We start from the raw sequence: 12,453 nt of genomic DNA, 5'->3' as shown, positions 1-12,453 counted from the left end.
TCACTGATAACAGCGCTTCCATGTATTTATATGATGGACACAATGTTAGGAATATTTGTAACATTATTTAAAGAGGAAAATTTCAAAGTGGACAAACATATTCTTTGCTGTTATTGCCTTTATGATGTTATATGGGTTTACTAATGATAGAATTGGATATTGAGAAGTGTACTGGTTCAGATTGCACTCCTTCTTTCCTGGTCAGATGAAGGAGGAGTGTGGTTCTAACTGAAAATTATAGCGTTTGCCAAATTTGCCATTAAATATTTACTTAAAACACACAACAGCCAGTGACCTGAGTAATTCCCCCTACCTGTGTGCAATATCTTATATTTTTCCTTGGTACAGATAGGTTATAATTACATGAAGCATATGACATGTGTCACACTTGCACCCATGCAGGCAGATCTCCACATTTACTTCTATAGCCCTCTAAGTAGCTACATCTACAGGCGGTCCCCTACTTAAGAAAACCTGACTTACAGACAACCCCTAGTTACAAACAGGCCTCTAGATGTTGCTAAGTTCCTGTACTTTCGTCCTAGGCTACAATAATCAGCTATAACAGTTATCACAGGTGTCTGCAATGAAGCTTTATTGTTAATCCTGGTTCTTATGAGAATCCAACATTTTTCAAATCCAATTTTCAAAGAGACCAAAAAAAATTAATAATAAAGTATACAGTTTGAACTTACATACAAATTAATCTAAAGAACAAACGTACAGAACCTATCCTGTACATAACCTGCCTGTATATCCCTCTAAGTAGCATATTGGGACAAATTACACCGTTTCATGGTAAATAAGTTGCACTCCGTTGTAATGTTCTGCATAGTCTGTGATTGAGCTGTTTTCTGAGGGTGACACACTGGCACTGCCTTCCATGAAGCCAAGCATTACATCCAGAGTAAATTTGAGTGCAGTGTACCCTTCTATACACAGCTGCCTGGTACTCAGTGGTGCTCAGTGGAGGCCAGCACCTAATACAGTTTCTCCATATTGTATTTTTAGCAAGTTTAAAATCCTATAAAGTATAGTGGATTACAGTCTTCTAAAACCTTTTTTCTTTAGTTTGACAAAATGTATTGGCAAAAAAAGTCTACCTACACACAAACGTTGTTTTTTAATGGCCAATTTGCAGCAAGTCTGGCGTTTTTTTTTCATGGATCATAATAAGTTATAGTCCATAAGTGATTTGTTCAAAAGTAGAGCGTGTTCTAGTCATAACCAGATTTTAAGGGATTGGTCACACCGTCATAGGCACAGGGTAACAGCCACAGACACTGATCCACTAAAAAGTATTGCACATAGTGCAGTCCCGGGCCAAGCATTCTAAAAACATGAACAGTTTTCACAATCATGAGTATCTGCTCTTAGGCTACATAAACACAAGTATTAGAAATTAATGGATTCACAAAACGCATGAAAATGTATAACATATGTATGCAGTCTTTTTTTTTCTCAAGTGTTGCAATCAACTGGGCCGGGCAAATAGTAGATTAGAAACCCATCCATTTTTTTGCAGACTTAAAAAATGGATGACATACTGGACTGAATCCGCTATTTTTGCAGATACGCAGCGAACACACACTTCTGAATAAGCCCTTATTTTGTGTCTTATACATTTTTATCCAATTTAACTATATTTATTATATATTTCATTTAAAAAAAGGATAATGTAGTGATATGAGAGATCTCTGAGAAATCCATCACTATATACCAGTGCATGGAGCTTGTGCTACAGTGTAACTCTAATGAGAAAAAATCCTCCCATTAACAACCAGTAAGCCCATAGTCTAGCGGATAGAGGCGCTGTATCCCTATGGCATGGTGGACAGTTCATGATATTACCCTGATGAATGCTAACCCCACACATTGGAGGGATTTATCAATGTGTCCTAGGTTCCGTCAGTTTAGTGGAGGAAAACCCTAGTCATTTTCTGCGCAAGATTTATCACTACTTTAAAGTGGTCTAAACTCTGCGACACAATTTTTGGCGCACGGAACATTAAAATAGGCCATCCCCCCTTTTAGACCAAAACACCCCTTTTCTGAAGGCCGCGCCCCCTCAGTCGGATTAGTCAGAAAATGGCTAAAAACAGGGCTAAAAAGCCTTGATAAATGTGATGTAAGGCTTTTCACACAGTTTTTTTGGCGCAAAACCACCAGAATTGTGGTGCAAGTGCGTTAATACATCCCCCCATGTCTTCTCTGAGGATTCCCCTGCAGACAGATACTAGAGGGGAGATTTATCATTAGGCAGGATTTTGAGCAGTTGTCCATGTGTTAGACTGGCAGGTTTCCACCAGTCGGATTTATAGTCCGGTGTAAGTGCAGTGTTAAATGCCTTACGATGTGATCCTATGCGAATAGACTGCACCTGTTTAACATCTGCAAAAACTTTCAAATTGAGCTGTAGTATCAATGGACCCACATACACCTCCTCCTATGTGGTGTAATTTTGTGATTAAATTTGCGTTCCTTTGAAAATTCTCAGTTGATAAATGTGGTGTTGCACACTCTGTGCCATTGCGTGACTTTAGAGATGCATTTTTTTCTCTAAAAAAAACGGCATAGAACTAATGATAAATCTCCCACCAGGAGTCTATAGAACGGCACAAGTCATTCAGTACCGAGTATAAAAGAGTATGAAAGATTTCGGTACACTGTGCAACCCTACACAGGTGTCATCTCTATATCATTCGTATTTGCAGATCAGTTTACAGGCGGTCCCCTACTTAAGAACACTCAACTTACATATGACCCCTAGTTACAAACGGATGACTGGATATTGGTAATTTATTGTACGTTAGTCCTAGGCTACAATAAACAGCTGTAACAGTTATCACAGGTGTCTGTAATGAAGCTTTATTGTTAATCCTGGTTCTTAGGACAATCCAACATTTTTAAAATCAAATCCAATTGTCACAGAGACCAAAAAAGTTTTGGCTGGGGTTATAATGATAAAATATACAGTTCCAGCTTACATACAAATTCAACTTAAGAACAAACCTACAGACCCTATCTTGTATGTAACCCGGGGACTGCCTGTATAAGCAACACAATTACTTGACCCTAAAATAGGGTTGAAAAAAAGAATGTGTCATCAATTGTCAGCCATCTGTTTTTTGTTTTGTAAAGATCAGCAAAATTAATGGCACATGGACCGTTTTTTGCTCACTAACAGATTACACACAGACCACAAAATACAGACCACAAATCTGTTTTTTGTCGCCCAAGAACATCACAGATAGACTGGAGACACAATTGGGAGGGGGAGGAATTCACTTTTATATCTGCAGCTTATGTTGAACACTCATGCAGCCATGACAAAAACCAGATAAAAATGTCTGGTTTCTCTGTGCCCCAGGGTGGATTTAAAATACACCGACAGGAAAATCCTCAGTATGTGTTGCTATGCTATGACTGTAAATTGTGGCAGGTTAGCCACCATTCCAGCAGCACATATTATGCCCTGTGAGTCCCTGTGCATGACAACACAAGGAAATCTGAGAAAAATATATAATAGATTGAGGCCTGTAGCTCTTGTACATAAAGCTAACACTCTGTTTTTTCTCCCTTTTCCACAGACATGCTGAAAGTCAGCAGAAGCACATGGCAGAGAAAATGCCAACAAAATAAAGCAAAAAGCCATTGAACATTAGGAAAAAGCTAAACTTTTATTTTGCTTTTGTGGTTGTCAAAATGCCGATGCTCAAGATGATACACAAGAAATATCAGTGTTAGTCTATGATGATGTCTGACGCTTTTTGTCCAGTGATTTGGCCTCTGCTTCCTAATTTATTTTAACTTTTTACTTGTGCCACTTAATCCGCGGCATTTTATTAAGAATCTATATATGTACAGTACTTACGCCATTACAGACTATGGATAAAGAGACAGATGATAGTTACAAATTGTATTTATTTTTTTCATTTGCAAAGATTCTGAGTTGGTCAGTATTTTACCTATAACTACCTTTTCTTCTCCTTCACTGTAGTTCTCAACACACAAATGTTATTGACGGTGCTAAACAAGTCAACAACTACACGCCTGCCTCATCGTAACATTGTAGCTTTCTGTATCTTGTATAATTCAATCAGTTGTCAACATTTTGTGAATGTTGATGACTTTCATTTTTAGATGTGCTACTGTATTATTCAACTGGATTAAAAGGAAAGGTCACGTTCAAAGGTTTTATGTATAAATATGTAAAATAAACTTTAAACATTTGTTTTGTATGTTACTGTCTCCTGCCTGGCATGATCTGTGGATTGTGATTTGTATGTTGTGAAGGGGACTGAAAGAATCCAAACTTGGTAGCTTTGTGGCAGATTTAATAATACTAATATTCAGGTCCCCTGCACATGAACATTGGTGGACATTTATCAGGGCTTGTATGACATTTTCTGGTGTAGAAGGCCTGAAATAATTGCAATTACTGTATATACTCGAGTATAAGCCAGGTTTTTCAGCACAAAATTTGTGCTGAAGAAACCTAACTCTGCTTATACACAAGTCAATAAAAATTAATAAAAGGCTCTGGTGCCTCTTCGGCTCGTTCCCCTCTTCTTTGGGTCCCCTCATGATCCTGGCAGCTCATAAACAATAACGTCAGCAAGCGGCTGACGTCATTGTGTGTGCCGGCCGAGCGAGAAGACCCCGAAGAGAGCTGACTGACCTTAAGAGGACAGTGTTAATTTTTTTTTCATTAAAAACTTGGCATACTCGGGGGCAGGGCTATATAATACAGGGGGCTGGCAGGCTATATACTACAGGGGTCTGGCAGGCTATATACTACAGGGGTCTGGCAGACTATATACTACAGGGGGCTGGCAGGCTATATACTACAAGGGGCTGGCAGGCTATATACTACAAGGGGCTGGCAGGCTATATACTACAGGGGTCTGGCAGCCTATATACTACAGGGGCTGGCAGGCTATATACTAGCGAGCAAGGTAGCCAGCATATGTGAACTGCGCATGTGCTGTGTACGTTCACATTTTCCTTGCGGATTCGGAGGTTGGGAAGCCTCTTTCCAGGCGCCTGCACGGCCACTGCTGCTGGCACTGAGCTGTGGCCATATCTTATGTCAACACTGGTCCCATTACAGCAAAAAATTTAGAAAATCCAATTGTCACTGCAGCAAAAAATTTTTTTGCCTGGATCTACAATTATAAAATATACGATTACGACTTACATACAAGTGAGTAGTGGCAAGGCTGAAGAATCCACATCAACAGCGCATCATCACTTGGAAAGCTCTTTATTGTTATTAATAAAAGGAGAACTACGCGTTTCGGCGCTGTAATAGCGCCTTTGTCAGGTTCAGAATAATAAAAACGTAGAGTGACCTTTTTTTATTATTCTGAACCTGACGAAGGTGCTAGTACAGCGCTGAAACACGTAGTTCTCCTTTTATTAATAATAACAATAAAGAGCTTTCCAAGTGATGACGCGCCGTTGATGTGGATTCTTCAGCCTTGCCACTACTCACCTGTTCCAGCCACGGGATAGAACATCGGACGCCTAATCCTCATGGACCCACAGGCAGTGCATCGCATCCACACACCACATGCTAGGCTACAAGGTAGCCGCAAGGTGAGCACCTTATAATAGTAGCTTCCACCAATGTCACTCTAATACTACACCTGAGTTGCGCACTTTGGTTCTCTCCCTCTTTTTCCTGATTCAGTGAATCGGTCCACCCTTACTTACATACAAATTCAACTTAAGAACAAACTTATGGCCCCTATCCTGTATGTAACCCGGGGACTGCCTGTACAGCTCCCAGTAATCACTACACTAGCAATCACTATATACAGCCCCCAGTAATGAATATATACAGCCCTCAGTAATCACTGTATACAGTCCCCCAGCAATAACTATATACAGCCCCCCAGAAACCAATATATACAGCCACCCAACAATACTATTTACAGTGCCACAGAATTAACTATATACAGCACCCTATAATAATTATATATATTCCCCTAAAACTATATAAAGCCCCCTATAACTATAAACAGCCTCCCAATATAACTATATACAGCCCCCCATAACTATGTCCAGCCCCCTATAATAATTATATACAGCCCTCTTATATCTATATACAGTCCCCTCTAATAACTATATACAGTCCCCCTATAATAACTAACTATATAGAGACTCCTATTACAGTACTATGTAAAATAATGAAATTGTTCTCAAATTCCATCGTTCCCCTGATGTGCGCCAACCCCCTTCCTTTTCCTTCCCTTGTGGTGTCAGAATATTAGATATTGGTGTACCAAGATGTACCAGTGGCAGGGCGCCGCCATCTTTTTATGCCTTCTTATTGTTCCCTCTCTCTGCCATTGACTGAAGTTGGGGCAAATCTGCTGGATACTGCCCGAGGAGCCTGAACCCAAACACACTGTGCATGACCGCCCGAATCGCCCACATTTGGTAGGGGCCCCTTTAAGGGCAAAGCGGGCACCGCCCCCCCCCTTATAATCTGGCCCTGAATCAATGAATCTAACATTAAATGAGTCATAAACACTCTATACATTATTAATTACATATTAATGTGATAAATGAATATTCTAGCTGCAAACGTCTGGTTTTTAATGCAATATCTACATAGGTGTATAAGGGGCCATTTCCAACAACCACCACTCCAGTGGTTTAATGGTACATTTTGTTTGCTAACTGTGTAAGGAGGTTAATGGATGTATAGAAATGTCATGGGTGCTTCCGCAATCCATATTGTGGGTCGCCGGTTCACCCGTGCCCCACCAGCCCCCACGCCACTCACCTGTCTCCATTCCTGTTATGGCTCCTATGGCTGTGCGTGTGCGTCCCCGACCCCTGGGGCGCGCGTGCGCTGGCTCGCAAAGATTTAAAGGGCCTGCTAATTGGTAATGGCCATTCCAGGAAATAGTTAAAAGCCGGCCTCTCCCAGCATTCCCTGTCGCATCTTTGTGCTCTATGCCATTGAGAAAGCTAGTGCCCCTGCTATGCACCTGTGTATTGATTTCCTGTTGTGATCCTGATTCTGTACTTGAATTTGATCCTGTTCCGTCTGCCCTGACCTGTTGCTTTGTCTCCGACTCCAATCCTGAGCTGCCTGTCCCCGACTACGATCCTGCTTAACTTCTGTGTACCTCGCCTTGGCTGGTGGTCCAGTGGATACACTGCCCCTGGAACCTGACAAGAAAACCCTTGTTCAAGTATGCTAGCACAGCTAAAAACTGTTTGGCTGATTAGAGAAGCTATAAAACTGGTCTTCCTTTGAAATGGTTGAGAATCTGGAGCATCACATTTGTTTGGTCTATGAAACTCTTACAATGGCCAGAAAAAAGGAACTTTCATGTAGCAGTCAACAGTCAAGTCGACAGTCTCTTCTTGTACTTAGAAATGAAGACCTTTCCATGCGACAAATTGCCATGAAACTGAAGATTTTCTACAATGGTGTGTACTACTCCCTTCAGAGGGGACCACAAACAGGCTATAATCAGAGTAGAAACATTAGTAGGAGGCCACGCTGCTCGACTAAGTCACAAGACAAGTACATTAAAGTCTCTAGAGAAACAGGTCCTCAACTGGCAGCTTTATTAAATAGTACCCACCAGATGTCAGTGTCAACCTCTACAGTGAAGAGGTAACTCCAGGATGCTGGCCTCCAGGGCAGAGGGGCAAAGGAAAAGCCATAGCTGAGACTGGCTAATAAAAGGAAAAGAACACAAAAGAACACAGACATTGGATAGAGGTAGATTGGAAAAAAGTGTTATGGACATACAAATCTAAGTTTGAGGTGTTTGGATCGCACAGAAAACATTTGTGAGATGCAGAACAACTGCAAAGATGCTGTAAGATTCCTGACGCCATCTGTCAAGCATGGTGGAGGGGATGTGATGGTCTGGGGGTAAATTGGGAGATTTGTACGAGGTCAAAGGGATTTTGAATAAGGAAGACTATCACTGCATTTTCCAACACCATGCAATACTCTGTGGAAGCACAGGGTGAAATTACCTAGAATATTAGAGTCCAAAGGTCTGCAATGCTGGGCAGCACAGGGAACATTCTTTGATGAAAGGAAAGAGTGGCCTAATAAAGTTTGAAAATTATTATTTCAAATATTTCAAACAATGTCAAAGTCTGGACTATATTTCCTATTCATTTTGCAACTCATTTGAAAAATAAAAGTGTGACCCCCAAACTTTTGAGCGGTAGTGTATTGTATTGTATTGTGTTTGTGGAAGTTAAAGAAATCTGAAGCATTTTCATTCCCAAACACCTAAAAGTTAACAACTTTTTTAAAGCAATTCAAGATCTTTTTCTTATTTGTCTGTGTGAATCTCACTTAATGGTCCAGAATATAATGGGGCACATTTACTTACCCGGTCCATTCGCGATCCAGCGACACGTTCTCTGGGGAGGATTCGGGTCTTCCGGTGATTCACTAAGGTAGTTCCTCCGACGTCCACCAGGTGTCGCTGCTGCGCTGAAGTTCATCGGAATGCACTGAACTTCACCAAGCCTGGCCGAGTGCAGGTAAGTGCGTGTCCAGCGGCACTTTTTTTAAATGCGGCGGTTTCTCTGAATCCGTCGGGTTTTCATACGCCCACGCCCCCCGATTTACGTTGCATGCATGCCGGCGCCGATGCGCCACAATCTGATCACGTGTGCCAAAATCCCGGGGCAATTCAGGGAAAATCGGCGCAAAACTGAAAAATTGGGGTAAATTGCCGTAAAAACGTGATTTGGGCCCTTAGTAAATGGATTATATATTCTCATCCTACTTTCCTTGCAGATACTGCCCCACTATTTCAGACACTCTACACCTCTCCTGACAATCAGAGCTGAAATTATAACCTGTAAACACCAGGGGGCGCCATAATAAACAAGTAATTTTTATAATTTTTCGCTGCATGGTATTTTTATATGTACAGTAATAGATCAATCAATAGTAGCTCATTAGTATTACCAAGTCATGGTGCCAAGAGTAAGTGCCCCTGGTTTATCATGCTTCATTAAGTACTGAGGAGAGGTGAACACTGTACATACTATAGGAGTGGAACAGCATGTAATAGATTTAGTTTTAGTACAATAATTTTTAATATAAATATCTAATTTTAACTTCAATAACATTCAATGAATTTGTATCATAAAACTGTCATAATACATGGATAATACTCTGTACACCTGAAGACCCTGCCACCACTAGGAAGAGTACAGTGCACGTAGGATTTACTACAACTAGCATTAAACTTAATGGAAGCTCTAAAATTTACTTTGCATCCGGGTTCCCCTAGTGGTGATTGAAGGGAAATACAGTAAATCTTAGGGAGCAGGAATACCCCTTTGCTGCAAACCCCATGTGAGATTACCCCAAATGTATGTATATATGATGTATGTATGATTATTCCGGTGACTACTCCACCTAAAAGAAAGAAAATTCTCAAATTTCAATCCCTAGTGATGATAACACAATACACATCATTTTTAACCATTTACTTTACAATTTAACTCAGTTTTATTGCTGTTTTAGCTCCTATCACTCCATAGGCAGGTCAATGCAAAATTCCAGAGTATGGTCGGGGACTCTCTAAGCAGACACATTATGAGCCATTTATTTCTGTGAGATGACAATGTGGTTAGATCATCAAGGTACCGGTTTATATACACTTTCATTTAGCTTCTGAAGTTATAGGGTCATGTCTAGGGGCAGGTGAAATAGAGACAGGTTGGACTTATATCTGTGAAATGCTGTATTTTTGTGTGTATCACTGTATCTCTAACAGTGAATTAGAGAATGTGTTACTTCGTTATGCTTAGTACATTTAAGAAACTTGTCTTTGTGGGAATAACCCTTTAACGCCATGTGGGCGTAGAGTGGGTGTGAAGGACTGCAGTCGTGTGATAACTTTCCCCCATCACTTAAACCTAGTCATGTCTCATGCACATTACTCATCTATATGATACCTACACTTAGCCTTAAATAGTGGAATTATTCTCCTGACTTATAAGTCAGACGGGCCAGGTATCCATGACTCTGCCAACCACAACTCGCTCCTCGACTCATCCAAAGTGGTGTGCAAAACTGGCAGGGAGGGGGAGATTTATTGTATCAACCTCAAGTATTTAGGATTTCCTGAATAAAATCCAAAGTGGATGTCACAGTGTCACTTTGCTGCTTGGACTAAACACTTCCTCTTTGTTTACATAGTGGAAATTCTAGTGGCGAGAAAATGCTCATTTACAACATTCAAAATTTCCTCTTAAAATGTAACGCTTTCTTCTTCAAAGATTTCTAAAGATACCGTAAGAAGACATCATCCAAAACAATGCACTGGAGTGGTTAGATGGCAGGATATTGGATCATATCGATGAGCTCTGACCGTTACTATTGAGGTTACTCAAAATGATTTTTTGTCAAGTTATACAAATTATGCTAATTAGTCTGGGTGCCCTGGCTATGTCATCAGAGCGCCTCATCTTTTAATGTATTCACTCCCTCCACTTATGACACAGCATCATTTCTATAACTCTGTATTGCTGCAATCGCGGTCTATAATAAAAGATGACCTGAGGAGATTAGTTCCTCAGGAAAGTAGAAAATGTCAAGCATTAGTAAAACCGGTGTTAGATGTCCTTTAAGCCTACAATATTTGTAGTATAATAGGTGACATAACAATAATAGTGATCAGCTACCTGCTCTAATCGATATGCAAAAACATGGTGGTCAAAGGCACGAGCAGCTGCTAAATACAGTTGTTAGTATCGGTGAAACTACATTGTTCATAGTATCGTTCATTGGCAAATGGACATGACAGTGTTCTTCACTGTAAAAGTGGATAATGCTGCTTGCTCCAGGTTGTTACTTTCCCAGATAGTAGTGACAGAATCTTATTAAATACAACAATCGTGACATTGAAATAAGCAGAATGCATTGCACTACAAGCAGATTTGTTCGTTTGGTCTATGGAGTTCTAGATCAAAGAAAAGTATTGGGCTGGTTGGAAGTTCCAGAAAACCAAGACATGGATAATAATAAAAATAAAAATATTTACAACATTCTCATAGAGATGTTTTAAGTAAGTAAGTATGTCTGTCAGCTGCCACATAAGTACTGGTACAGTGCCCCTCCTGATCTGTTCAACCCCATTCATGCCATTGTCTCTGTGCCCTGATGTAGTGATCTCACATGACTCATGACCACCATCAGATTCTGAGAGGGAAGGGGCCATGACCCTGCTGCCTGACATACTGGGGTCATTTACTAAGGGTCCGATTTGCGTTTTCCCAACGTGTTACCCGAATATTTCGGTTTGCTCCGATTTTCCCTGAATTGCCCCGTAATTTTGGCACACGCGATCGGATTGTGGCGCATCGGCGCCGGCATGCACGCGACGGAAATCAGGGGGCGTGGCCGAACAAAAACCAGACGGATTCGGAAAAACCGCTGCATTTTTTAAAGAAATGTGTCGCAAAAATTGCACTTACCTTCACTGAGCCCGATCCGATGCTTTTTAGCGCAGCAGCGCCACCTGGTGGACGTCAGAGGAACTACCTTAATAAATCCCGGCCGGACGCGAATCCACCGCAGAGAATGCGCCGCTGGATCGCAAATGGACCGGGTAAGTAAATCTGCCCCACTGTTCCATTCAAGTGGGTACTTCTCTGAATTGGTGATAACATCCAGTAACCGTTAACTGGTAAATATAAAAGTTATTTGCAATATAATATATATAATTGCAATAAATACAACAGAGGCAAATACAAATGAAACAGAAAACTGCTATGTATACACTTTTGTAACATGTAACAAAGAATGTAGAGAATGTAAATAATATGGTAAAACAAAATCTTGAGACAATGGGGTCAAGTTGCACAAACAATTAAAGGGGATAAGTCAAACCCTTATCTTGTAAACTACCAGCACACACTTCCCTCACTAGTTGCTACATTTATGAATCTTGCCATATAATTATCATCATGTTGGGAATCCCATTACAAGTCTAGAAATCACAAATGGAGGTAAATTACAAATGAAAGTTATATAAAGACAGAGACTACATTTTCTATGAGAGACCTTGTTCCTACTTCCGTAACTTCTTAAAACTGTAAGCAATGGAATGAAAGTATGACACAGCAAGCCGAGCACCACAATCCACTACTCACTTCCCATATGACATCATAACTTTTCAATTGACTGCTGAGAAGTTTGGACTCACTCACACTTGTAGATTCCCATTCAAAATATTATATCCTTCCTAGAAATTGGACAACTATTTGACATAGATTAAAAAGGACAGACTGGGCGATAGTGGGGAAGTCCTGGCCACGAAAAGTTGTCATCTAAATATTCACAATGGGGTTAACATTGATAACTAAGTGTCAAGAAGCATTTGAGTAATCTGTGGTCGCTCTTTAACATTATAGTGTATAAAATGTTTCCATCGGATTTTT

At 40.5% G+C, this 12,453-nt stretch overlaps 1 protein-coding gene across 5 annotated transcripts in view; it reads left to right on the top strand.

The window, feature by feature from the left end:
- The window catches only part of SCHIP1 (schwannomin interacting protein 1), a 290,784-nt gene extending 286,551 nt beyond the window's left edge, over positions 1–4,233 (top strand). For all 5 annotated transcript variants that reach the window (XM_072142912.1, XM_072142913.1, XM_072142915.1 and 2 more), the window contains one exon: positions 3,591–4,233. In XM_072142912.1, the coding sequence (XP_071999013.1) occupies positions 3,591–3,642 (52 nt within the window). In that variant the 3' untranslated portion in view covers positions 3,643–4,233. The remainder of the gene's footprint in view (positions 1–3,590) is intronic.
- The last annotated feature ends 8,220 nt before the right edge of the window (positions 4,234–12,453 follow it).

The sequence above is a fragment of the Engystomops pustulosus genome, chromosome 3 (genome assembly GCF_040894005.1).
Source record: "Engystomops pustulosus chromosome 3, aEngPut4.maternal, whole genome shotgun sequence".
In the NCBI taxonomy this organism is placed as follows: Eukaryota; Metazoa; Chordata; class Amphibia; order Anura; family Leptodactylidae; genus Engystomops; species Engystomops pustulosus.
The sequence above is the reverse complement of the archived record's forward strand: the minus strand, read 5'-3'. Positions and strand labels throughout refer to the sequence as shown.